This window comes from Amblyraja radiata, chromosome 2, assembly GCF_010909765.2.
Source record: "Amblyraja radiata isolate CabotCenter1 chromosome 2, sAmbRad1.1.pri, whole genome shotgun sequence".
NCBI classification, from domain to species: domain Eukaryota; kingdom Metazoa; phylum Chordata; class Chondrichthyes; order Rajiformes; family Rajidae; genus Amblyraja; species Amblyraja radiata.
The window spans coordinates 35,035,260-35,062,552 of NC_045957.1; the positions used below are offsets into that span (position 1 = coordinate 35,035,260).

Genomic DNA, 27,293 nt, shown 5'->3' on the forward strand with positions numbered 1-27,293 from the left:
CTCTGCTGGTTGTCAGCTCAAAGCTCTGGAACTGTCAGGCTTTTATTAACTATTGAGCTGGGAAGGTAGAATTAGGACGGCAGAATTTTCTGATCAGATCAAAAAGGCTTTTTAATGCCAATGGCACCGCAGCAGCTGCAGCAAGGCATGTGGTGGAAGATTATGCATTTACATAGCGCCTTTTAAAATCTCAGTATGTCCCAAAGCATTGTATGGTCAATGATGTGGCTGTCCTAACCTATCCAGCTTCTCCTTATAACTCAGACCATCCAGTATGGTCAACATCCTCCCTTTTCTTTTTTTTGTACCATTTTTCGCCACATAGAAACATAGAAACATAGGTCAGTGCAGGAGTAGGCCATTCGGCCCTTCGAGTCAGCACCGCCATTCAATATGATCATCGCTGATCATCCAGAATCAGAATGTTCCTGCTTTTTCCCCATATCCCTTGATTCCATTGAACCAGCAACTGCAGTTCCTTCCTACGCCATTCAGTTAATAATCTTCCTTCTTGTTCTTGCTACCAAAGTGGATAGCCTCACATTTATCCACATTATACTGCATCTGCCATGCATCTGTCCACCCACCCAACCTATCCAATACACCCATAGCATCCTCCTAGCAGCTCACACTGCCACCCAGCTTTGTGTCGTCCGCTCATGTTCTTTCATCGCTTATGGAGATTTTTAAAGTCATGAGGGACATAGATAAAGTGGACAGGTCACATTCTCATAAATCTTTTTTGCACTTTTTTCAGTTTAGTGCCATCCTTCGTATTGCAGGGTGCCCAGAACTGCATCCAGGGCCCCAAAAGTGGCCCCACCAACGTCTTGAACAGCAGCAACATGACATCCCAAATGCTATACTCAACACCCTGACTAATGAAGGCATGTTGCCAGATACCTTCGTTAACACCCTGCCTAACTGTGTCACACTTTCATGGAACTATTTAAGAGCCTGTCCCATTTGGCGATTTTTTCGGCGACTGCGGTGTCATATCAGTGTCGCCAAAAGATTTTGAACATTTCGAACCAAAAAATGTTGCGACACTTGAAAAAACACCGCGCGTCTTACGTCATCATGCCGCGTATTTTTCGGTGACCTGATACGTCAGTCAATGATGCCGGCAGTCGCCGAAAAAATTGCCAAGTGGGACAGGCCCTTTACCTGCATCCTCAGGTCTCTGTTCTGCTACACTCCTTCTTCACCATCCTGTCCACCTGTGGCATCACTTTCCATGCATTGTGTAGCTATAGCTCTATGTCTCTGCGTTCAATGACACTTCCCTTGGCCCTACCATTTGCCGTGCTAGTCCTGCCCTGGTTTGTCTGACCAAAATACAATACTCAACATTTATCGGAATTTAAACTCATCTGCCATTCCTCTGCCCAATGGGATCAGGATCCCATTGCACTCTTGTAATGTCACGTGTCTCGACTCCTTGCTGCTTTGGAGACATTTTGCTGCAGAACATTATCCTGAAAATACCTCAAGAATTCAGATGGCTCAAGGTTTCTAACTGGTCAGGAGCGCTAAATGTGATACATAACAGTGCAGCAAAATTCAATACTATTGACATCCACGGAATGAATTTCATAATCTGAGATGCAAATGCAGGAGGTACAATCAGTAAGTTTATGGGTGACATGAAAGATGCTGGTATTATGGATAGTGGGGTTATTTAAGGCTGGAGCAAGATATAGATTAGATGGAAAGTTGGACAGAGCACTTGCAGATGTAAACAAGTGCAAGGTAATTCATGTTGGGAGGTCACAATCTATTTATACAGTAAATAATACGGCACTAAGAAATACCAATGAAATACGAAAAACGTTGTCGTGGATGTATTGGGCCAAAGGGGCCCTGCTTCCTTGTTGCACAACTCTATGCTCTGAGCACTGAAAGTATGGAGTATTTTCAGATACTTCACTCCTTGAATGGAGAATATCCATCAAATTGCAATTGCTGCTGCAGTGTGCTGCAAACCATAACCTGTGGCATAGTTCAGCTGCTGGGAATGATCCAGGAAGCTTTCAGGCTAAACTTCATCTGGGAAGTTCGGCGTGAAAAGTAGATCATCTGCTTCGTACTGCACTGGCTGTGGAAGGGGAATAACAGGAATAACGCATGATAGTCAGTAAAGTCTGATTAAAAATAGTCTCCAATGAGATAGATAGTAGTTCAGGACTGCTCTCTAGTTGTGGTAGGATGGTTCAGTTGCCTGATAACAGCTGTCCCTGAGTCTGGAGGTGTGTGTTTTCATACTGCCACACCTTTTGCCTGATGGGAGAGGGAAGAAGAGGGAGTGGCCAGTTGTGTGACGCATCCTTGATTATGCTGCTGGCCTTGCCGAGGCAGTGTGAGGTATAAATGGCGTCAATGGCAGGGAGGTTGGTTTGTGTGATGGTCTGGGCTGCGTTCACAATTTGCTGCAATTTCTTGCGGTCTTGGATGGAGCAAGTTCCTAAACAATGCTGTGATGCATCCCGTTAAAATGCATTCTACGGCGCATCTGTAGAAGTTGCTGAGAGTTGTTGGGGACATGCCAAACTTCCTAAGCCTTCTAAGGTAGTAGAGGCCCTTTGGCCCAGATCCCTCTAAACCTTTCCTATCCATGTACCTGCCCGAATGTCTTTTAAATTGTCCGGGGTGAGAATCGTCCTTGATAATGCTGGTGGCCTTGCTGAGGCAGCGTGAAGTGTAGATGGAGTCAATAGATGGGAAGTTGGTTTGCGTGAATGTATTCCTGCTTATAGATTGGCCCCACTGTATAGGCGTTTGTGGATTGAATCACTGGCCATATCAACTGGATGAAGCTGCACTCACAGAGAGACTAGTTGGAAAGGGTAAAGCTTTGGCCTTTACCTATAGCAGCAGATGTTCTAAGTTGGTCCATATATATACTTCCTTTCAGTCCCTCTACGTTAGAATTGCCACCTACCCTTTTCAATCTGTTCAATTATTGACAGCACTAAAATTACTTCCAAATCTTTTTATGCTCAATAGTGATCTCACCATGAAATATGCCTCAATTGGCTGCATATAAATAGTAATAGAATTGTAAATCATTTATTCTCCAACTATTTGCTTATTGCAGAAAAAGGCGATTTCTTTCATCCACTGTGGAACATGCGATTAAGGGGCAATTTATTCTAAAAAAGCTTTTGCCATTGACAGACCAGTTAAGGAGGGAATGCAGTATTTACAGACTATTCAATACTTTGATTCCATGCATTAATCTCAGTTTACGGAAAATAAATGTGTCTTATCTTGGTGAAAGTCCCTATTTGCTCCAATTTGAAGTTTGTAGGTCATCAAGGATGGCTGCCACAGTAAATATTTGCCCCAGAAATTGTTGATGTGCAAACGAGTATGTCTCTGATTGTGAAATTAAATGCACATTTCTGAGAAAGCGGAAGCTGGAAAATTGCTGTTCTGAGCCTCGGAGAGGTTGCCACGGCAACCTGCTTATCCACAGAACGTTTCGCGTCACTCACTCAGATGCGGGAAGAAAAAAGTCATTTGATGCTGTTTGTGATTTCCAATGCATCCCCTCACCTCCCAATAGAGGTCAGCTGAACCCACGCACCAATTTCCATCCTACAGGAGCAGGCCTGGGAAAACCCAATTGCAGGTCCTTGCACTGTTAACTAAAAGGTGTTAGAGGCCACCCTGCACTTAATTGTATCATAGAAAAATGTAGCATAGAGTGAAATGGTTTCATTTAAAACGCATTTTCATCATCTCCTCTTCAAAACTCCCGTTATTAGTTTAGTTCAGTTTAGTACACAGCATGGAAATGGGCCCTTCGGCCCACCAAGTTCACGCTGGCTATGGATCACCCGTTCACACTAGTTCTACGTGATCCCACTTTCTCATCCACTCACGACGCACTAGGGGCAGTTTACAGAGGCCAATTAAACTGCAAACCCGCACGTCTTTGGGATGTGGGAGGAAACGGGAGCACCCGGAGAAAACACACGCAGTCACAGGGAGAACGTGCAAACCCCACACAGACAGCACCCAAAGTCAGGATCAAACCTGAGTCGCGGTGAGGATGTGGCTCTACCTGCTGTGCCACTGTTGGAACAAATCTTTCTTGCACTCACTCTTATTCAATCCTATCTATCCTTCAACCATTATTGTGCTGAATTTCCTTTTCTCCATGTCTGAATTATTCCATCGCTCGTTTACTGATTTGTAGGCACAGCTTGTCACCAAAGCAGAACACATGCAATGATAATTGATCTACGAGGAAACCGATCAGTCCCAGATAATGCTGGTACTCCCTCTCCCACCAAGGTGTGAGAGAACTTTCACTAGAAGGACTCATGAAGGCAGCTGACCAACAACATTTTAAAATGCAATTAGGGATGGGCAATAAATGCGGAATTTATTGCCAGCGATACCCTCATCATGAGAAATGAATGAAGAATTTGATGGCAAAGTGGTAGAGCTGCCACCTTGCACTCAGTGCCAGGTTGGATCCTGACTATGGGTTCTGTCTGTATGGAGTTTGTACGTTCTCCCTGTGACCTTGTGGTTTTTCTCCGGGTGATCCGGTTTCCTCCCACATTTCACTTAATTGGCTTCTGTAAATTGTCCCATAGCAATATTGCACGAGTGATCGTTGGTCGGCATGGTCAGTGGTCCGAAGGACCTGTTTCCACGCAGTATCTCTGAACTAAACTAAACTAAACTAAATGTGTAGGAGGGAACTGCAGATGCTGGTTTACACTGAAGATAGACATAAAATGCTGGAGGAAGTCAGCGGGACAGGCAGCGTCTCTGGATAGAAGGAATGGGTGACATTTCAGGTCTGAAGAAGGGTCTCAACCCAAAATGTCAGCCATTCCTTTTATCCAGAGATGCTGCCTGTCCCGCTGAGTTACTGCAGCATCTTGCATCTAAACTAAACTAAACTAAATTAGGACAGAGAATTTATGGTCTATTTCTTGAAAATAAATCAGTTAGCGCACAATGGAAAAAACTTGCTAAAAGGAGAAATGGGTCATAGATTGTTGAATCTTTCATGAATTAAAATAGAGTAATGAAGTTATCATAGTAGCATCATGGTAGTAGGCTTCAGCGAAGAGTCAGAACAGTGGAGACACAAGGAATTGCAAATTCTGGTTTACAAAAAAGCTGGAGTAACTCAGCGAGACAGGCAGCATCTCTGGTTAGAAGGAACGGGTGCCGTTTCAGGTCGAGACCCTTCTTCAGACTGAGAGTCAGGGGAGAGGGAGACATAGATGTAAGGAAGGGTAAGGTGTGAAAACGAGACATCAAAAGAGATGAGTTTAAAGGAAATTGTAGAATTGATCATTGTTAGCTAGCAGAACGTGAAAACAAAACAAAACAAACAGAAATAAAATGTAATCAGGGGGACTGTCAGACTGGTTGGATAATTAGGAAAGGGCAGGGATGGAGAAAGAGAGGTAAAGCATGGGTTAATTGAAGTTAGAGAAGACAATATTCATACCGCTGGGGTGTAAGCTGCCGAAACAAAATATGAGGTGCTGTTTCCTCCAATGTGCGTTGGGCCTCACTCTGACAGTGGAGGAGGCCCAGGACAGAAAGGTCAGTGTGGGAATAGGAGCGGGAGTTAAAGTGTTTGGCAACCGGGAGAACAGGTAGGTTTAGATAGACTGAGCGGAGGTGTTCAGCGAAACAATCGCCGAGCCTGCGCTTGGTCTAGAGGAGTCCACACCTGGAACAGTGGATACAGTAGGTGAGGGTGGAGGAGGTGCAAGTGAACCTCTGCCTCACCTGAAAACATGGTTGGGGTCCTTGGACGGGGTCGAGGGGGGAGGTATAGGGACAGGTGTTGCATTTCCTGTGGTTGCAAGGGAAAGTACCGGGGGTGGGGGTGGTTTGGGTGGGAAGGGACAAGTTAACCAGAGAGTTGCAGAGGGAAAGGTCACTGCGGAAAGCAGAAAGGGGTGGCGATGGGAAGATGTGACTCGTGGTGGGATCTCGGTGGAGGTGGCAAAAATGCTGGAGGATTATATGCAACAGTATGTGCGATGGCTGATGTCCTGTGCTGTCCTATGATCTATCACTGTTCGTGGAAGTGGTAACATCATCATATGCTGCAGGCACCACTGATGTTGACAGGAATGAATTTAAAGTTGGAGAATTCTGACCTTTTTTTGGTTCATTCAAACTTAAAGCAAGAACTAGCTTTGCAGCATGTCAGGAAGCATATGCGATTTGACGGATCCCAGCTGTGATTTGTACTTATTTTCACTGACAGGTGCAGATTGATTTACAAATCAGTCCCTTTGCCGACGATTGACATTGATAAGAATATCTCGGCACCTGGGTGCTAGTTGCTGCTTTTTGTCTGAGCAAATGGCCCAGTCGCTTGCTTGTGGTACAGGACCCAAATGAGCCACTTGTAGCCTGTTGGGCCCCATTATCCAATGCTGCGCTGTATAATCACCTTCTCAGTTTCACCTCCCTTGATCTACCCAATCCCCTCATTATTCCCCCCTTAATTTGCCCACTAAGTCACCCCTCACCTTGGGGCTCATGTTGTCGACCTCCCCGTGGTGAGCCCTGTCAACTGACCTCAGCCAGGCGAACGACACCCGCCAGAGCTACAGCGGCAGGAATAATGCAACCTCAGTCGCCGCAGCTTGCAGCCCTAATGCAACCTTGGTCGCCGCGGCTTGGCGCCAACCCGGAGCATGCGCCCTTCTTAGGGCGGGCACCTACGGATGTCGAACCGGATGGCATCACCCTGCTGCAACTGAATGCGGAAGGCCTAACTGGCCTGGGCGTTGATGTGGGCGTTACATAACTTCTGCTGCCTCAAACGCAAGAAGAAGACTCCTCACTATCCCTTCCCCCCAATTTCCTCCATCCTGTGCAATATGCCCCTCTGTCTCCGAACTCCTTCCTTGGTCCCTCGGTTCATCCACATTCCACAGAGCTTCAACAGGTGTGGGAAGGAACAGCAGATCCTGGTTTTACACTGAAGATTGACACAAAAAGCTGAGATAACTCAGCAGGTCAGGCAGCATCTCTGGAGAGAAGGGATGGGTGATGTTCTGAAGATAGGCACAAAAAGCTGGAGTAACTCAGCGGGACAGGCAGCATCTCTGGAGAGAAGGGATGGTGACGTTCCAGTTCGAGACCCTTCTTCAGGCTGGTTAGGGATAAGGGAAACGAGAGATATGGACGGTGATGTGGAGAGATAAAGAACAATGAATGAAAGATATGCAAAAAAGTAATGATGATAAAGGAAACAGGCCATTGTTAGCTGTTGTAGGGTGAAAATGTGAAGCTGGTGCGACTTGGGTGGGGGAGGGATAGAGAGAGAGAGGGGATGCCGGGGCTACCTGAAATGAGAGAAATCAATATGCATCACCTATTCCTTCTCTCCAGAGATGCTGCCTGACCCGCTGAGTTACCCCAGCTTTTTGTGCCTTTCCTCATAGTCTCAATAAGTACTGTGTCTGTCCTACTCCTATTTGACATCTCAAAGTGCCTTGTCTCGTTAAATTCATCTGATAACACCCTGCACCAGCTTTTAGTACCATCTATATCCTGCTGGGGTCTCATACAAACTTCCTCAATATCCTCAACACTTCCAATGTTGTCTTCAAACATAATAATCGTACCTCCTCCATCCAAGTTGTTAATATAGATCACAAACAACCGGGTTCCCTGGGATACAACCTGGGCAAAATCAATGTTTAAACTCATGTGACAACACAGATAAATAACTTTTGTAGACTTCATATATTTAGGTCTGAATCATTAAATGAACAGGCACCTCGCTACATTGATATTAGACTTGCATGTAATGAGACAAGGGGCATATTTAAAACATAGAATACGGCACAAAGTTTTGGAATGTGGTCTGTATGAGAATAAAGTGGATGTGGTTTGGAAATTTCAACATCTAATTCTGCCTTTGGAGGATTTCCATGTCGTCTAATTCAATCAGTTTATTTTACTGGCATCCTCTAGATTACACTTCATTCAGGCATTGAAATAGAATTTCTGATTCCTTGGCATTAGATATACACGTAGGCAAGACCACATGGATACTTAAAATAAAGGGATTAGATGTGTATTTCAATAAATCCCAGTCTGACAGGCACCAGCCCAGTGGACTGATTCAGTAGGACTACAAAGAAATCCTTCAAAACAGAATTAATTATCCCATAAAAATTCCAAAGTCCACCTTTGTATCCTATGTCTAGTCCTGTTGCCAAGCAGGCAGTGTCTAAAGGAATCCACAGGGTTTGAGTTTCCTGTCTTGATGCTTTTAGTTTGCTTGGTTTGAGGGCCCTTCCAGCACAAAATATATGCAGCCTAAAATATGCAGCTTAAGGATACTTCCTTCCTGGTATGATGTAAATCAGAAGGCAAACCTTCTCTTAAATCAATGAGAGACACAAAATGCTGGAGTAACTCAGCGGGATAGGCAGCATCTCTGGAGAGAAGGAATGGGCGACGTTTCGGGTCGAGAACCTACTGCAGACTGATTCTCTTAAATCAATTGTCATTTGGGTTGGTCATGGTGGTACTTCGGTATGCTAGTACTGCCTTATTTAATAAAGTCACAATACAGGGACATGGTGCAGGGTGAAAGAAACTTCTACCACCCTCACCTCAACCCATCAGAATCCTGTTCTGGTTTAATAAAAGGGTTTGCTTCGGGCTAGATGTTTGCTTATGTTCAGATAATTCTTACTCTGATGTGAAATTTATAAACTGAGGTTGAAAGGCTCCTTGACTACATGAGAGCTGTTTACAGTGACTGCCATTTTGGGGATGAAGGAGAGGGAGGGAGTGGTGAGATGAGGGTTTGGTTTAGTTTAGTTTAGTTTAGAGATACAGCACAGAAACAAGCCCTTCCACCCATCGAGTCGGCACAAACCAGCGATCTCCGCACTCTAACACTATCCTACACACGCTTGGAACAATTTACACTTATACCAAGCAAATTCATACCATAACATACAACCCTGTACGTCTTTGGAGGGTGGGAGGAAACCAAAGATCTTGGAGAAAACCCACACAGGTCACGGGGAGAACGTACAAACTACCTACAGACAGCACCCGTAGCGGGATCGAACCTGATTCGTCGGCGCTGCAAGCGCTGGAAAGCAGCAACCCTACCGCCACCGTGCCGCTCCTACTGCAGGGTCGTTTCTGGGTTTGGGGGAAATACCCAGATCGCAACCACAGGCCATATGGAGTGAAATAGCAAATAAATCTTCAAAATACTTATTTACTAGTTTGTTTCATCATCTATGCCAATTGAATATAAGGGTGCTCGATGTATGTTGTCAATTTACTGCCTAAATTAGCACAGAAAGCAAAATCATACTTTGTATTTGAAGTGCATCATATTACTTTAACTCATTCCTCAACATTACTTTAAGTTTACATTTAAAACCTATCCAAAATTGGGATTAGATGGGATCAATATACTTTGAACGTGGTTCATCCAAACAATAGATGGCCTTGTTTGTGAATGCAGAGAGAAGATTATAATTGTGGAGCCTTGAAGAGGCTGCGGCATAATTTTGAAGTTAATGGTAGGGTGAAGGGTTAAGATGAAGAATGAGGAGAATGATTTTTTTCTTTGTTTACCTTAAATGTAGGTCCAGCTGAGAGTAAAGGAAACGAACTAAAGATCTCCGTACAATAATTTCAGCATGGCAATCATTTAGGGCTAGACCCTGGTTACTAATGTATTCTCCGTTTATACATTTTGTCCCTGTTGATAGGGCAACAACCTGGGCATCCTTCATGTTTAGACCTGTAAGGGGAAACAGCAGAAGAAAATTGTTTTTTAAAAGCGTGTTGAGGTTGGCCGTAAGCTCAAGCGAGCCACTCAGCAAAAGTTTACAGTTAATTACCTTATCTCTTTTAGTTTTCAGAGCAGCACACTGGTGCAACAAGTAGCAACAAAATTGGGAATAGATGGGATGAATACGGAACATCAACACCAGAATTCTCAGAATTCAGGATTCTCAACACTGGAAAACACGGTGGTGCAGCAGTAGAGTTGCTGCCTTACAGCGTCAGAGACCCGGGTTCGATCCCGACTACGGGTGCTGTCTGCACAGAGTTTGTGTGTTCTCCCCGTGACTTGTGTGGGTTTTCTCCAAGGTCTCAGAGATTTCTTCCCACACTCCAAAGACGTACAGGTTTGTAATTGGCTTGGTATAAATGTAAATTGTCCCGTGTGTGGAATAGTGTTGAGTGTACGTTACACTCTGCTGATAAAAGGAAGCTGAATTTCAGTTGAGGATTCAGCCCTGTAGATGGCATCCACACCTCTTGTTGCACCACTTGCAGCAACCAGGACACCGAGCTTCCACTTACTCTCTCACTCCGAGAGTCCGGCTCAAGCTGAGCAAGGTTTTATGCACACACCAAGCAGCGGAGGTGATGAGTGCACATTGAGTTTTCAGTTTTGACGCCATCTAACCAGTGATTCATTCGAGTTCACAGGGCGGCACAGTGGCGCAGCGGTAGAGTTGCTGCCTTACGACGCCAGGGACCTGGGTTCGATCCTGACTAAGGGTGCTGTCTGTATGGAGTTTGTACCTTCTCCCTGTGACTGTGTGGGTTTTCGCCAGGTGTTCCTGTATCCTCCCAGACTCCAAAGAAGTACAGGTTTGTCAGTTAATTGGCTTGGTAAAATTGTAAATTGTCCCTCATATGTTGGATAGTGCTTGTTAGTGTATGGGGATCACTGGTCGGCTTGAACTCGGTTTAGTGAAGCAGCATAGCACGGAAAGTGGACCTTCGGCCCACCGAGTCCACGCTGACCATCGATCACCCGTTCACACTAGTTCTACGTCATCCCACTTTCTCATCCACTCCCTTCACATGTGGGGCGCTTTACAGAGGCCAATTACCTACAAACCTGCACGTCCTTGGGACATGAGAGGAAAACGGAGCATCCTGAGGAAATCCACATAGTTAGAGGGAGAACGTGCAAACTCTGCACAGACAGTACCCAAGGTCACGGTCGAACCCTGGTCCCCGGCGATTTGAGGCAGCATCTAACAGTGCTGGTTAGAGGAGGTGGAAGTGGATTTTATTCCAGTCGGTGGAGGGAAGAATAACGGCAACTGGGCTTCACTGAACCGGGACGCGGTGCTGCCGAATTCATAGACGTGTGAAACTCTGAATTCTGCAGTGCTGCAACCTAGTTCAGTGGACAAGATGCACTGTAGCAAGTTGGTGTGGCCACCCCCTAAATCCACAACTACCAGCAGGAAGGTCAAGCAGAGGTCATCTGGTAGGTCATCAAGTACGTCATCTGGGACCACCTCCAGAGTCTCATTCAGGTTGTAAAGCACCCTGACTTGGAACCTCTGTTCCTTCTTTGTCATTAGTTCTTAAATGCTGGAATTCAATTCAACTGCAGATGCCGGAAGCAAAGCAAATAGCAAAGTGCTGGAGGAATTCAGCGGAATTGGCAGCTTCTGTGGAGGGAATCAATTAATTGATAGATCCAGCCTGGAAGCAGGCCCCCCGGCCCACTGAGTCCGCGCTGACCATCGCTCACGCTAGATCTAAGTTATCCCAGTTTCTCATCCACTTCATACACACAAGGGACAATACACACAGCGATAATTAACCTGCAAGCCTGCATGTCTTTGGATTGTGGATAGAAAACAGAGCACCCGGAGGTCACAGGGAGAACGTGCAAACTCCACACAGACAGCACCCGAGGTCAGGATCGAACCTGAGTTCCTGGCACTGTGAGGCATGAGGCAGCAGCTCTGCCAGCTGCGTCACTGTGCTGCCCTGAGGACAAGTTGTCTGGCCCTAGACTTTGGATGATGTTTCAGGTGGGGACATTTCTTTAGCACTTCATTTTTTGCTCCAGAAATTCAACGTTGTGGAAGCCCCTTCACCACAAGAACAGCAGCAGAAGGTTGATAGAGAAACTACGCGGAAACAGACGCTTTGACCCACCAAGTCCGCGCTGACAAGCAACCACTTCATACACTGCCACTATCCTACACACTAGAGACAATTTACAATTTTATTGAAGCCAACAAACCTGTACGCCTTTGGAGTGTGGGAGGAAACCGGGGTAGCCGTAGAAAACCCATGCGGCCATGGGGAGAATGTACCAACTTCGTAGGCAGCACCCGTAGTCAGGATCGACTCTGGGTCCCTGGCACCAGAAGGCAGCAACTCTACCACTGTGCCGCCCCCATTTATGAATTTGTTTTTGAAAGTGGGTTGTGGTAGTAACATCTATGTCCCACACACTGTGATTTGCTGATTAATTCTCCACCATTAGTCTGTTTGGGTGTTTCAGAAGTCCGTAGCAATCCTTGACATTATTTTCCAAGTTACTGCGATTTGAGTATTCTGGGAACTTTATAAGTAGTTCCACTATAAGTACTCCGTAACGTACGGGGAGGCCAAGTGGTACAGCGGTAGAGTTGCTGCCTTACAGCACCAGAGACCCGGGTTCGATCCAGTCTCTGGGTCCTCTCTGTACGGAGTTTATATGTTCTCCCCAAGACCACATGGGATTCGCCTGGGTGCTCTGGGTTCCTCTCACATTCAAAAGATGTACAGGTTAATTGGCTTCGGTAAAATTGTAAATTGTCCCTGGGGTGTAGGATAGTTCTAGTGTACGGGATGATTGTTGGTCGGCATGGACTTGGTGGGCTGAAGGGCTTTATCTCTGAAGAATATAGTCAAAGAATAGGCCCTATTGAGAAGGACAACTTGCCCATGGTAACACCACCTATTGCTGGGTCCTCTCACCCAATACGGATGTTTCTTTAACATCACTGGCCCCAAATCCTGGAACTCCCTTCCCAACAACATTAAGGGAATGCCTGCACACTACAAGAACTACTATGGTTCAAGATGGCAGCTTACCATCCCATCTGCAAGGTAAAGTAGAAATGGGCACTAAATTATGTTCACCTTCCAAAAGAAAATGAATGAAACTTATATTTCAGAAGTGCTGTATCTGTCCAAAAACACAAATCCTGGATATCATTGGGAAAACCAGATCTTCACTCTGACAAACTATCATCACACTCTGTCTCTCTTCCCCTTTTCTTGCCCTTGCCCCAGATGGATGCACACCCATTTCTCCCTTTCCCTTACCTCCTGTCCTCTTCCACCTATATTTCTTCCTCTAGCTTCACATTTCGCACTGCATCTCCCCTCGTCTCCTTATCTCATCACCTTTTGTCTTTTAATCTCTGGCTTTTGTCCAATCATCTACCAGTCAAAAAGTCCTCAGCTCTGTACACCTGTAATTTGCCAGACTTTGCCCTGCCCCACCACTCTTCCAGCTTTCTGCCTCCCCCCCACACCTACCACAATCAGTCCGGAGAATGGTCCTGACCCAAACATTGCCCATCCATGTTCTCCAGAGTTGTTGCTTTACCTGCTGAGGTACTCTGTCCCTTTGTGTCTTTTCTTGTAAACCAGCATCTGGAGTTCCTAGGGACATCAATCTGCCTTCTGCCCCTGAGCTAATTTTACATTCACATCGTCCCTGCCAATTTTAATCTCACAGAATATCATGGGTATCGTGGATTAGATAAGTAACCTGAAGATAGACACAATAAGCTGGAGTAACTCAGCGGCACAGACAGCATCTCTGGAGAGAAGGAATGGTTGACATTTCAGGTCGAGACCCTTCACGACCCGAAACGTCACCTATTCCTTCTCTCCAGAGATGCTGCCTGTCCCGTTGAGTTACTCCAGCATTTTGTGTCTATCTTCGGTATTAAACCTGCATTTGCAGTTCCTTTCGTACACATTTAGATAGTGATCTGTGGTTTGCTCTATGCTCCAAATGCTCTATGCACCAAAACACTATCCTGGAAACTTTCCAATCAGGGCTCACCACAGCACAGAGTCTGCCTTGTTGAAGGTACACAATGACCAACTGCTCACCGTTGACTCCGGCGACTGTGCAATCCTGCTCCTTCTTGACCTCAGCGCAGCATTTGACACTGTCGACCACACCATCCTAATTGACCGTCTCCAGTACGGGGTTGGTATTGATGGCACTGCCCTGAGATGGTTCATCTACTACCTCAAAGGTAGGAGCTTCTCGACTAACATAGGAAACTCATTCTCCTCCCCAGCTAATCTCTGCTGTGGGGTTCCACAAGGTTCCATCCTTGGCCCCATTCTCTTCTCCCTGTATATGCTCCCCTTAGGCCGAGTCATTGAAAGGCACGGCATTTCCTTCCGTTGCTACGCAGACGATACCCAACTCTATCTCCCCCTGAAGCCCAAAAACCAATCAAATCTGTTTAACCTTACCCACTGCCTCGAGGATATAAAGTGTTGGATGGCCCAGAACTTCCTCCAACTAAACGAGAGTAAGTCTGAGGTCATCCTTCTCGGCCCCTCGGACTCAATCAAAATGATAGCAGGCAGCCTTGGAAGCCTTACCCCACTTCTCAAACCTCACTTCAAAAACCTTGGCGTGATATTTGACTCAGCACTGAAATTTGACAAAGAAGTCAATGCTGTGGTAAAAGCTAGCTTCTTTCAGCTTCGGACGATAGCTAAAATAAAACAAATTCCTCCAGTTTGATGACCTGGAAAAGATCATCCACACATTCATCTCCTCCCGCCGAGATTACTGCAACTCCCTTTACACTGGCATCAGCCAATCTTCCCTGTCCCGCCTGCAACTGGTCCAAAACGCCGCAGCGAGACTCCTGACGGGCACCTGAAAAAGGGACCACATCACCCCGATCCTGGCCTCTCTCCACTGGCTCCCTGTGCGGTTCCGTATAAACTTCAAGATTCTCCTCCATGTCTACAAAGCCCTCAATGGGCTTGCCCCCACCTACATAAAAAGTCTTCTCACCCACCACTCCACCTCCAGGCCCCTCAGATCGGCCGACTTGGGGTTGCTGAATATCCCGCGGTCTAGGCATAAGCTCAGGGGCGACCGTGCCTTTGCGGTTGCAGCTCCCAGACTGTGGAACAGCATCCCCTTCCCCATCAGAACTGCCCCCTCCATCGACTCCTTTAAGTCAAGACTAAAGACTTATCTATACTCCCAAGCCTTTCCTGACGTCCTCTGAGTGAGGGCTACATGTATATATGTATGTAGTTTGTTTTGTTGTGCTATTCTTATAACAAATGTAAAGCACTTTGGCCAACGAGAGTTGTTTTTTAAATGTGCTATATAAATAAATGTGACTTGACTTGACTTGACTTAATGCACACTGGTACCAGTGCAGTGCAATTATGGTAAAAAGATTGCTGTAATTTTAACAAAAGGAGAAGGCTAAGTCTGAGGATGGGTCCCGACTCAAAATGTCACCTCTCCATGTACTCCAGAGATGCTGCCTGCCCCACTGAGTTACTCCAGCACTGTTTTTTTTTTAAGTTTAAATTTTAGCCTGCTAGTAGCTATATTAATGCTGAGTCAGCATTTGTCAGCCGTCCACTGTCCAACAGAATGTAAAGTGGTGCCTGCCTCAAACATCAGGCATGAGCCAAGATAATCCCAATATAGCCAATACAAGCACAATGGCCACCACTAGCTCCGAGGACTATTTACACTTAGACAGATCCACAGACGTAAAGCTAAAATTTCCACTAGTGGGAGAGTCTGGGACTAGCCTCACAATTAAAGGACGTTGTTTTAGGAAGGAGGTGAGGAGAATTTCTGACAAATGTCAGAGGGTGGTGAATCTGTGGAAATCTTTGCCGCAGAAGGCTGTGGAGGCCAAGTCAGTGGATATTTTTAATGCAGAGATAGATAGATTATTGATTAGTACAGGTGTCAGAGGTTATGGGGAAAGGGCAGGAGAATGAGGTTAGGAGGGAGAGATAAATCAGTCATGATTGAATGGCGGAGTAGACTTAATGGGCCGAATGGCCAAATTGTACTCCTATCACTTATGAACTTATCACCTTAAGGGTTTTTCACACAATCAGAAAGTAGGGATCTGTGAATTATGATGAATGAATTCGGTGTGCATATTCACAGCAGTGGAACACCATTAATTTGGCCTGCCTTAAATTAAGTGACTGGAGTTAAGATGCATAATTAAGTTATAACTGCATGCTTGGCAATTGGAAAGTTTAATGTTAGTCATATCAGACTGCTCTACCTGTGACAGTCAGCCTGGCATTAATGCTTTGGGGAACCGCACTTGAATTTTTTGCGAATTGTCAAAATAATTCTCTCCCCGTTTCTTTTTAGAGAAAAAAACAATGAGATTGCCGTGGCGAGCTGTACGTTCGTAAGGAATAAAAAAAAAGACAGCTCCTTTGTCCTGCCTGCCTTGCCGAGTATCTGCCTATTCACATTCCAAAAGACGGTGATTGTCACTTCCAACAAAGGGTCCGCGGTGGATGGCGACAGATTCAGACGGAACTAAATTGCAGCGCAGGAGAGGACGATGGGCATTTGAAAGCCTGCCTTTTTAAATGAGATGTTAAAAATAACTTGTGTAATTAAACCTGTCAAAACTTATCAAAAAAAATGCAGAAAGGGGACTAAATTAAATGGTCCGCCACATCTGTGTTGCAGCGATTATATAAATGCTGGGTAAGGTTATTTCTTGAGTTCTAACTTTGGTTGTCCTGCGAGGCAGAGGTCAAGGATTGAAATTCCGAAATGGAAAGTGAAAGGACAATTCATCTCTATTGAAGGCGGGTGGAATCATTTATAATTCATAATAATTAGAATGGCGGGCAGCCATTTAAAATTTATATTGTGCATGTAGTCTAAGATTCTGTGGTTTATGTGCAGCTGCAGTAACTGGGGTTTTTCATGACACAAACCTTTATTCCTATAATGTGGCTTTTTTTTGTACCTTGACCCAGACACTGGCCTGGCCTTACCGGCAGGGTTCGTAACTGTAGATAAGAAGCAAAACTTTGCAGGTTGCAACTGTTCCAGATTCACTTCAAATTTTCTATGTGAAGTATATTTTTCAAGCTTTTCCTAATTTTCTTTGTCACATACTCCAGAATGAATGACGCAAAATAGGAGTGTGCCATCGCAGCTCCCATGTACTACAGAAACATTTAGACTGATGCAGAGGGATCTAAGGGTACAGGTAAGTAGTGTGTTGAAAGTGGGATCACAGGTAGATAGGGTGGTAAAACGTACTTTTGGCACGCATTGGCCTTCATCAGTCAGTATTGAATATAGAAGTTGGGTGGTCATTTTGCAGTTGTATAAACTGTTGGTGAGGCTGCATTTAGAGTATTGTATTCAGTTTTTGGGCACCATGTTATCGGAAAGATGTTGTCAAACTGGAAAGGGTGCAGAGAAGATTTACGAGGATGTTGCCAGGACACATGGAGCTGTGTTATAGGGAGAGGCTGAACATGCTAGGATTCTATTTCTTGGAGTGCAGGAGGATGATGGGTGATCTTATAGAGGTGTAGAAAATCACGAGAGGAATAGATCGGGTAGACACACAGAGTCTGTTGTCCAGATTAGGGGGATCGAGAACCAGAGGACATACTGTAGGTTTAAGCTGAAGGGGGAAAGATTTAGTAAGAACCTGAGGGGTAACTATTTCACACATAGTGTGGTGGGTGTCTGGAACGAGCTGCGGAGGAGGTAGTTGAGACAGGTACATGGAGGCTGGTTCTCTGGAAACTTTCAAGAGAGAGCTAGATAGGGCTTTTAAAGATAGCAGAGTCAGGGAATATGGGGAGAAGGCAGGAACGGGGTACTGATTGGGGATGATCAGCCATGATCACATTGAATGTCGGAGCTGGCTCAAAGGGCCAAATGGCCTACTCTTGCACCTATTGCCTATTGTCTATTGTTTAAGAAATGTTTAGACAGGCACATGGAGAAGAAGTTTAGAAGGATATGGGCCAAACACAGGCAGATGGAACTAGTGCATATGGGACATGTTGGTCAGTGTGGGCAGGTTGGGCTGAAGAGTCTGTTTCCATGCTGTATGACACTATGAGCCATTTTTATCATTTGTGCAAGAAAGCTATTCTCATTGGGATAACAATACCTGTGCCAGTGTGCGTGTGTGATGTCTAAGTACTGGTTCACATCACAGAATGGGGATGATCTGCAGATATAATAGATTGTGGAGTCATAAAGTCGTCCAGCACAAGAATAGACCATTTGACCCAACATGTCTATGTTGACCATCAAGTACCTACTCTCTACGTTCTGTCTTTAAGCTAGTTCTGCATCTACATTGTCATTGACACTTCAACCCCATGGACTTCATGGGTTTCATGGAATTAGCATGGTCTTTTGTTCTCCAAATGAACTTCTCATTGCTTGGCCAAGGTGGATGAATCCCTGGAGCCTGACCAAGTATATCCTAGGACACTGTGGGAAGCTAGGGAAGACATTGGTGGGGCCCAGGCATAGGTTTTTATATCATCGTTAACTATGGGTGAGGTGTTAGAATATTTTGCTTTTATATAAAGTGGGCCCTAAGCACAAACCAGGGAACAACAGGGCAGTTTGAGCCTAACATCAGATGTGGGAAAGTTACTGAACGGGATTCTACTGAAGAGATGGGATCTATCAGCCTCTGGCAAGGCAAGGACAAGCTATGAATAGTCAGTACAGCTTTGTGTGCGGGAAATTGTCTCACAAATTTGAATGTGTTTTTTGAAGAGATGACCAAGAGGATTAGAAAGGGGACAGCAGTTGACATAGTCATAGAGTGATACAGTGTCGAAACAGGCTCGTTGACCTGACCTGCACTGACCGACCAACATGTTCCATTTACACTATTCCCACCTGCCAGTGTTTGGCCCATACTTCTACCTCTAAACCTATCCTATTCATGCAACGGTCTAAATGTTTCTTAAACATTTCAAATACCTCAACTACCTCCTCTGGCTGTGTCTGTTCTACACACCCACTACCCTTTGTGCAAAAAAGTTACTGCTCAGATTCCTATTAAATCTTTCCCCCTCAACCTTAAACCTACGTCCTCTGATTCACAATTCTCCTACTCTGGGCAAGAGACTCTGTGATTCTACCCGATCTATTCCTCTCGTGATTTTATACACCTTAACTACATTAGCTACATGGGCTTTGACAATGTTCCGCAAGGTACGCTGGTCTAGAAGGTTAGATTACAAGATTTCATGAAACAGCTGGACAATTGGACACAAAATTGGCTGGATGCACTGGTGATTACCATCTATATTAATGATTTGGATGAGAATATAGATGGCATGATTAATAAGTTTGCAGATAACACCAGAATTAGTCGTGGAGTGGATGTAAGAAATGTTACCTAAAATTATGAAAGGATCTAGATGAACTGGGAAAATGGGCCAAGGCGATGGCAGATGGAATTTAAGTTGGAATAATTTGAAGTGTGCCATTTTGGTTGTTAATTCAGGGCACGGCGGATTGGACAGGCACATTGATAGGAAAGACGCAGGCAGGTGGGACCAATATAGATGGGGCATCTTGGTCAGCATAGGCAAGTTGGGCTGAAAGGCCTCTTTCGATGCTGTATGACTCTGTAACTATGACTTATACAGTGTCCCAGTGAGTGTTATACAATAGAGAAATGTAGGGGTGGAAGTTCATAGGTCCTTGGAAATACTAACACAGGGAGACAGGGTGGAGGGGAAATCTTTTGGCATCTTGCCTTCATCAGTGAGAGCAGTGAGTATAAGAGGTGGGATGCCATGTGGTAACTGTGTAGGACATTAGAAAAGCCGCATTTGGAGTGTTATGTGCAGTTCCGGTTGTCTAGCTATAGGAATCATGCCACTAAACTGGAAAGGGTGCAGAAAAGATTTACAGGGATATTATTGGGACTGGAAGGCTTGGGCTTTATTCCCTGGAGCATAGGAAGCGGAGGGGTGTTTTTAAAATCATGAACGGCATAGGTAAGGTAAATGGTTACAATATTTTTCCCGGGGTAGGGAGGTGTAATGGATTTAATGTAAGAGGATAGAGATAAAGGGGACCTAAGGGGCAACTTTTTTTGTACTGGAAATGTGAAATGTGCTGCCAGAGGAAGCAGAGGAAGCAGTAGATGTGGGTACAATTGCAACGTTTAATAGACATTTGGACATGTACAAGGATAGGAATGGTTTAGAGAGATATGGGACAAGTTCAGGTAGGCATCTTGGTCAGCATGGACGAGTTGGGCCGAAGGGACTATTTCTGTGCTGATTCGTTCTATGACAAAGTTGTTGGTGGCAGTGCAAAACAATTGAGTCGTAGGGTCACAGTATTCATCTATACTCTTCCTATTTACTAGCAATTAGTCCACAGCCTACTATACATGCCGTGGCAATATATGTTGCCTTCCCAGGTAGTTTGGCAGAACGTATGAGTTGGAGTGATTGCACATAATTACAATGATCAGAGATTACTGCTTTCCGAAGAGAGTGTGCAGATAAGTGCTTTTACCTTTCCAAAAAGAGATGTGATAAAGGTCTTTAAAATTACAAATGAGTTGGACAGGAGAGAATGTTTACACTCGAGACAGTCTCCAAACTGGGGGATACAAACACAAGATTGTTATCAATAAATTGTTATGAAACAGAGAGAAATTTCTACATTTGGAAGGGTGTTTAGAATGTGGAACTTGCTACCACAGGGAATGATTTTGTAATTGATCAGTTAGGGTTTAAATGAATAGAAGAGTTAAAGGGGAACATAAAGATCAGTTGAAAGATTGGGCTGAGACTCGTGCAGAATATGAACAGTTTGCACCAGTTGTGCCAAGTGGCCTGTTTCAGCGCAATCACACATTTCATTCAGCTTTGGTCTGCTATGCCTTCAGTGGTGATCCCGTGGTAGGTCCTTAGAGCTGGGGATTACAGAGTGTTTAAGAAGGAACTGCAGATGCTGGAAAATCGAAGGTACACAAAAAAGCTGGAGAAACTCAGTGGGAGCAGCAGCATCTATGGAGCGAAGGAAATAGGCAACGTTTCGGGCCGAAACCCTTCTTCAGACTGATGGGGGGTGGCGGGGAGAAGAAAGGAAAAAGGAGGAGGAGGAGCCCGAGGGCTGATGGATGGGAGGAGACAGCCCGAGGGCTGGGGAAGGGGAGGAGACAGCAAGGACTAACAAAATTGGGAGAATTCAATGTTCATGCCCGCAGGATGCAGACTCCCCAAGCGGAATATGAGGTGCTGTTCCTCCAATTTCCGGTGTTGCTCGCTCTGGCCATGGAGGAGACCCAGGACAGAGAGGTCGGATGGGGAATGGGAGGGGGTTGAAGTGCTGAGCCACCGGGAGGTCAGCTTGGTTATTGCGGACCAAGCAGAGGTGTTCGGCGAAGCGATCGCCCAGCCTCCGCTTGGTCTCACCGATGTAGATCAACTGACATCTAGAGCAGCAGATGCAATAGATGAGATTGGAGGAGATGCAGGTGAACCTCTGTCGCACCTGGAACGACTGCTTGGGTCCTTGAATGGAGTCGAGGGGGGAGGTAAAGGGACAAGAGTTGCATCTCTTGCGGTTGCAACAGAAAGTGCCCGGGGAGGGGGTGGTACGGGAGGGAAGGGAAGAATTGACAAGGGAGTTAAGGAGGGAGTCAGTAGGTTTATAATGGATGTCGGTTTATAGTGGGTTTACAGTAGGCTTATAGTGGATACTGACTCCCATGGCTATCTGGACTACACTTCTTCCCACCCTGCTTCCTGTAAGGACTCCATCCCCTACTCCCAATTCCTCCGCCTACGTCGCATCTGCTCCCAGGATGAGGCGTTCCACACCAGGGCATCTGAAATGGCCTCATTCTTCAGGGAACGGGGGTTCCCCTCCTCCACCATAGATGAGGCTCGCACCAGGGTCTCTTCCATACCCCGCAACACTGCTTTCTCTCCCCATCCCCCCACTCGCAACAAGGGCAGAGTCCCCCTAGTCCTCACCTTTCACCCCACCAGCCGTCACATACAACAAGCAATCCTCCGTCAGTTTCACCACCTCCAACGTGACCCCACCATACGCCACATCTTCCCATCTCCCCCTATGCCTGCCTTCCGCAAAGACCGCTCCCTCCGTAACTCCCTTGTCAATTCTTCCCTTCCCTCCCGTACCAACCCCTCCCCAGGCACTTTCCGTTGCAACCGCAAGAGATGCAACACTTGTCCCTTTACCTCCCCCCTCGACTCCATTCAAGGACCCAAGCAGCCGTTCCAGGTGCGACAGAGGTTCACCTGCATCTTCTCCAACCTCATCTATTGCATCCGCTGCTTTAGATGTCAGCTGATCTACATCAGTGAGACCAAGCGGAGGCTGGGCGATCGCTTCGTCGAACACTTCCGCTCGGTCCGCAATAACCAAGCTGACCTCCCAGTGGCTCAGCACTTCAACTCCCCCTCCCATTCCCCATCCGGCCTCTCTGTCCTGGGTCCCCTCCTTGGCCAGAGCGAGCAACACCGGAAATTGGAGGAACAGCACCTCATATTCCGCTTGGGGAGTCTGCATCCTGCGGGCATGAACATTGAATTCTCCCAATTTTGTTAGCCCTTGCTGTCTCCTCCCCTTCCCCAGCCCTCGGGCTCCTCCTCCTCCTTTTTCCTTTCTTCTCCCCGCCACCCCCATCAGTCTGAAGAAGGGTTTCTGCCCAAAACGTTGCCTATTTCCTTCGCTCCATAGATGCTGCTGCACCCGCTGAGTTTCTCCAGCTTTTTTGTGTACCTGGGGATTACAGAGGCTAGGGTAGGAGTGGAAGTGATCGGGAAGGGGAGAAAGCAATTGAGAATTGAGTATCTTACCCAGAATAGGGGAATCAAGAACAAAAGGACATAGGTTTAAGGCAAAAGATTTAATAGGAACCTGCTGTTTAATAGCAACTTTGTAACACAAAAGGGTAGTAGGTATATGGATTGAGTGGCTGGAGGAGGTAGTTGAAGCGGTTCTTATCACACTGTCTAAGAAACATTTAGACAGATACACGGACAGGATAGGCTTAAAGGGGTAGGGGCCAAACCCAGGCAGGTGGAACTAGTGTCGATGGGGCATGTTGGTTGGCATGGGCAAGTTGGGCCGAAGGGCCTGTTTTCATGCTGTCTAACTATGACACTATGTGCTGTCACTGTTAATAAGTTCATAAGACATAGGATCAGAATTAGGGCATTTGGCCCATCGAGTCTGCTCCGTTATTCGATCATGGTTGATATATTGTTTGCTCTCAACCCCCTTCTTCTTGTAACCTTTGATGCCCCTGTTTGGGAGTCTGGAAGAGTATTATAAACCTCTCTCCAACCAACACTCAGGTAAATGTTTTTTCAACAACTTGTCTATAAAACGTGGTCAGCAGGGGCGAGCTGGCCGAAGGACCTGTTCCTGTGCTGTATGACTTTATGAATAAAAACATTTCATTTTGATAGCGCCCACCAATGATCTGTGCTATCTTCATTCATAGTCTAGGAAAGTCACAAAGGGGGCTTTCAACAAAAGTTCTGATCCATATTTATTGTGCAAGGTTGACCTGGTATCCTCAACGTCTGCTTCCACCTCCTGTCCACTTCCAGCAGACACACAATCAGATGCCATCCCATATTGGAAGCTGAAGCACCCGTTTCATTCCTCAAGAACCATATACATGGCCTTAATAGGAAAATATATCAATGATGTCAAGCTTAATGCCTCTACTAACTTTAGCATGAAATAGAAATAAGATTGTTGAAATATCAAAATCAACCATTAAAAGACACGTTTGCTCAGAAGGAAATGTAATGGCTTGGGGGAAAAGATGTTAACATTTTTGCCTCAAGTTGTCAATAAAGTGTCTTTGCAGCATCTTAAATTTTCACTATTAAATCAGTCTTATTTGCTGATTATACAGAATAATGTAACATACGTAATGGAACATACCAGTGCGTAGAACTGGAGGAAACAATTTCAGAATTTCTGGATGGTCAGATTTGGAAACCAAAATATCTAAAGAGCCTGCCCCACTTACGCGATATTTTTCAGCGACGTGCTGGCACCCGTCATAGTCGCAGCAGGTTGCCGAAAATTCTCAACTTGGTGAAAATCCAGTGGGGACCAGAAAAAGGTACGACTCTTTGGGCGCTACTCACGACCGTACAGGTGTCAGCCCGCAACACGTTGAACATTTTCGGCAACCTGCTGCGACTATGACGGGTGCCGGCAAGTCGCCGAAAAAAATTGCGTGAGTGGGACAGGCCCTTACTCATCACCTATGCCCTTAGAACAGTACAGCACAGGGACAGGTCCTTTAACCCACGGCCATGTGTGCAATGACCATGATGCCAATCTAACTACTCCCATGTGCCTGAACACCCTTTATTTATTTATTTATTTATTTAGAGATACAGCGCAGAAACAGGCCCTTCGGCCCACCGGGTCCATGCCGACCAGTGATCTCCACATATTAAAACTGTCCAACATATATTAGGGACAATTTTCACATTTACCAAGCCAATTTACCTACATACCTGTACGTCTTTGAAGTGTGGGAGGAAACCGAAGATGTCAGAGAAAACCCACGCAGGTCACCGGGAGAACGTACGAACTCCATACAGACAGCACCCATAGTCGGGATCGAACCCGGGTCTCTGGCGCTGCAAGCGCTGTAAGGCAGCAACTCTACCGTTGTGCCACTGTGCCGCTATTCTCTCCTTTTCAATGTGTCTGTCCAAATAACTAAAGAGAGTCAGGTGAAGAGTGTTTAAATGCGGTTGTCGTGGAAAGAATAGTGGGGGCTAATAACTAGTATATAGGGATGTGGATTGTGCTAATGTGGTGACAGGGAACCACAGACAAAGCCTAAATGTACAGACATGGAATGCAGTGGTGATGACACCCAAGTTTCAGGAACTTAATTGATTATGTTATAGCGTGCATCCACCATTGTAACAGAAATCTGGATCTACTGTCAACCAAGTTAGACTTGTGGATGATCATTTTCTTCTGTTTGTTACCTAATTAGGTCTTTCTGTAAGCTCCATTCTGTAATCAAGACCTAGTTTTACTGTTCGTTAAATTTCTGTGTAACTTGTCATCTGAGAATATAAAATCCGTCCCCAAGGCATATTCAGTAGATCAGCTTTGAGTGGTCTCCTCGTGTGCACCAGTTTTAATAAATAAATCACTCGTTAGTTCAAACACTAACTCCACGTGACCTTTCCACTTTGCTTCAGCAAGTCATATAGTGTATGTACCTCTTATATATTGCTGTCATATCTGCTTCTATGTGAACCAATACCTGGATCAATTACACACTAAATGTTTCGCTACTTTTGTTCAAAACACTGTCTCCTCTGAACATTCACCACCCTCTGTGTGAAGTAATTAAATCTGATCTATCTAATATTTTGTAACGCTTGATGTCTTCAGCCACAGAGTGTTTCCTGACCGGTCCATTCTGAACATTAAACAAAAAAAAGAACCAAAGTGCTGGAGGAACTCAACAGGCCAGACAGTATCTGTGAAGGGAAATGAACAGAAGATGGTGATTCAGGTCTAGACTGAGAAAAGGTCCCCACCTGGAACGTCGATAGTCCATTTCCTGCACAAATGCTGCCTGACTTGCTGAGTTTCTCCAGCAATTTGATTTTTTCTTCCAGATTGCAGCATCCGTAGTCTTTTGTGTCTCTGAACATTATCCACCTTCGATGTGAAGTAATTATTTCTGATCTATCCGGTTCTGATATTTTATAATGCTATATCTGTAGATAAAATTGTGTGTATTTTAAAATGTCAGTATTTTGTACCTCTACAATAACCTCTTTATTTCACACTCACTAACAATGATTTCCAATATCATTGCAGCAACAAATCTCTCGCTCTGTCTTCACAATTGATGAGCCTAGAGTTATTTATGAATCTAACCTTGTTATCATTGGCAATTTTTGATAGTCTTTCATCCATTACTCTATTAAAGGTATTTAAATTCTGTATGGGAAATGAATGTCTAAGCATTGACTCCTAGGGTTCTCCATGCATGTATCATATTCAACAGGGAGAAATATCAGTTGTATACAGAGCAGAAGAGTTGACTATCCAAGGAAATGGAGAAGCGCCTGTTGGAATGGTTCTTGCAGTGTTTAGTTTAGTTTAGTTTAGACATACTGCATGGAAACATGCCCTTCGGCCCACTGGGTTCGTGCCGACCAGCGATCCCCGCACACTAACGCTATCCTACACACACTAAGGACAATTTACAATTATAGAAAGCCATGTAACCTACAAACCTTGGAGTGTGGGAGGAAACCAGAGATCCCGGAGAAAACCCACACAGGTCATTGGGAGAACGTACAAACTCCGTACAGACAGCATCCGTAGCCTGGATCAAACCCAGGTCTGTGGCACTGTAAGGCAGCAAACCTACCGCTGCGCCACCATTCCAATGGAACAAGAAGAATATAGGAGATAGCTTACAGTATCCATATCCAGAAAAACACAATGGCTATATGGGGAAGGGGGAAGATCAATAGCTTTTAAGTTGCCATGAAGAATTGCAGGGAAATCATCCAATGGCAAGCAGCATGAAAGCTTTGTGATTTCAGGGACAATTAGCCCCATTCATCACTTAAGATGATCATGAGACTTTGTAAAAGGAAAGAATGGCAGTAAATACGCTGGCTTACAAGTGGCATGACATTGTATGATGAAAGCAGTCAACATAATTATCATTTACTTGTCATGCCTTTCACTATACTGGTAATGAAGTTACTTTAATGCTGCATGGCCACTACTTTAGTTCCAGGGATAGGACAGTGTTGATCCAAGTCTGCATACACTAAAGCAGAGAATGCTTGAAGCATTGAGCCGGCCAAAGGGCATCAACGGGGAGAGGAACAGAGTTGATGTTTCAGGTCAAGGACCCGTCAGCACAACAGGAAAAAGAGAAGCAACATGTATTCCACATTGCAGAGATGGGGTAGGGATGAGCACAGAATCTGTGAAGAATTCTAACATGTTAAGAAACATTTAGACTGGCACACAGATAGGATAGGTTTAGAGCGAAAAGGGCCAAATGCAAGCAGGTAGGAGTAGAGTAGATGGGACATGTTGGTCAGTGTGGGCAAGATGGGCCGAATGGCCTTTTCCACGCTGTATGACTATGACTATGAAAGGGTGCTCACTAAAGTGGTCAAAGTAACAGTTTTTAAATGTCTGATTTTGCATTCTGAGTTTCATTAAAAACAGACTGCTTCTTGACAATGCTAATTTGAGGAAGGACATCCTTGCTATTGAGGCAGTGCAATGTAGGTTAATCCCCAGGATGGCGGGACTGTCAAATGAGGAAAGATTGGAAAGACTGGGCTTGTATTCACTGGAATTTAGAAGGATGAGAGGATATCTTATAGAGACATATAAAATTATAAAAGGACTGGAC

General features: G+C 45.2%; 1 protein-coding gene across 1 annotated transcript in view; it reads right to left on the reverse strand.

Annotated features, from left to right (window-relative positions):
• Positions 1-27,293, reverse strand: part of adarb2 (adenosine deaminase RNA specific B2 (inactive)) — a 675,592-nt gene that overhangs the window by 112,602 nt on the left and 535,697 nt on the right. The window contains exon 5 of the mRNA XM_033044908.1: positions 9,616-9,784. Coding sequence (XP_032900799.1) covers positions 9,616-9,784 — 169 coding nt within the window. The remainder of the gene's footprint in view (positions 1-9,615; positions 9,785-27,293) is intronic.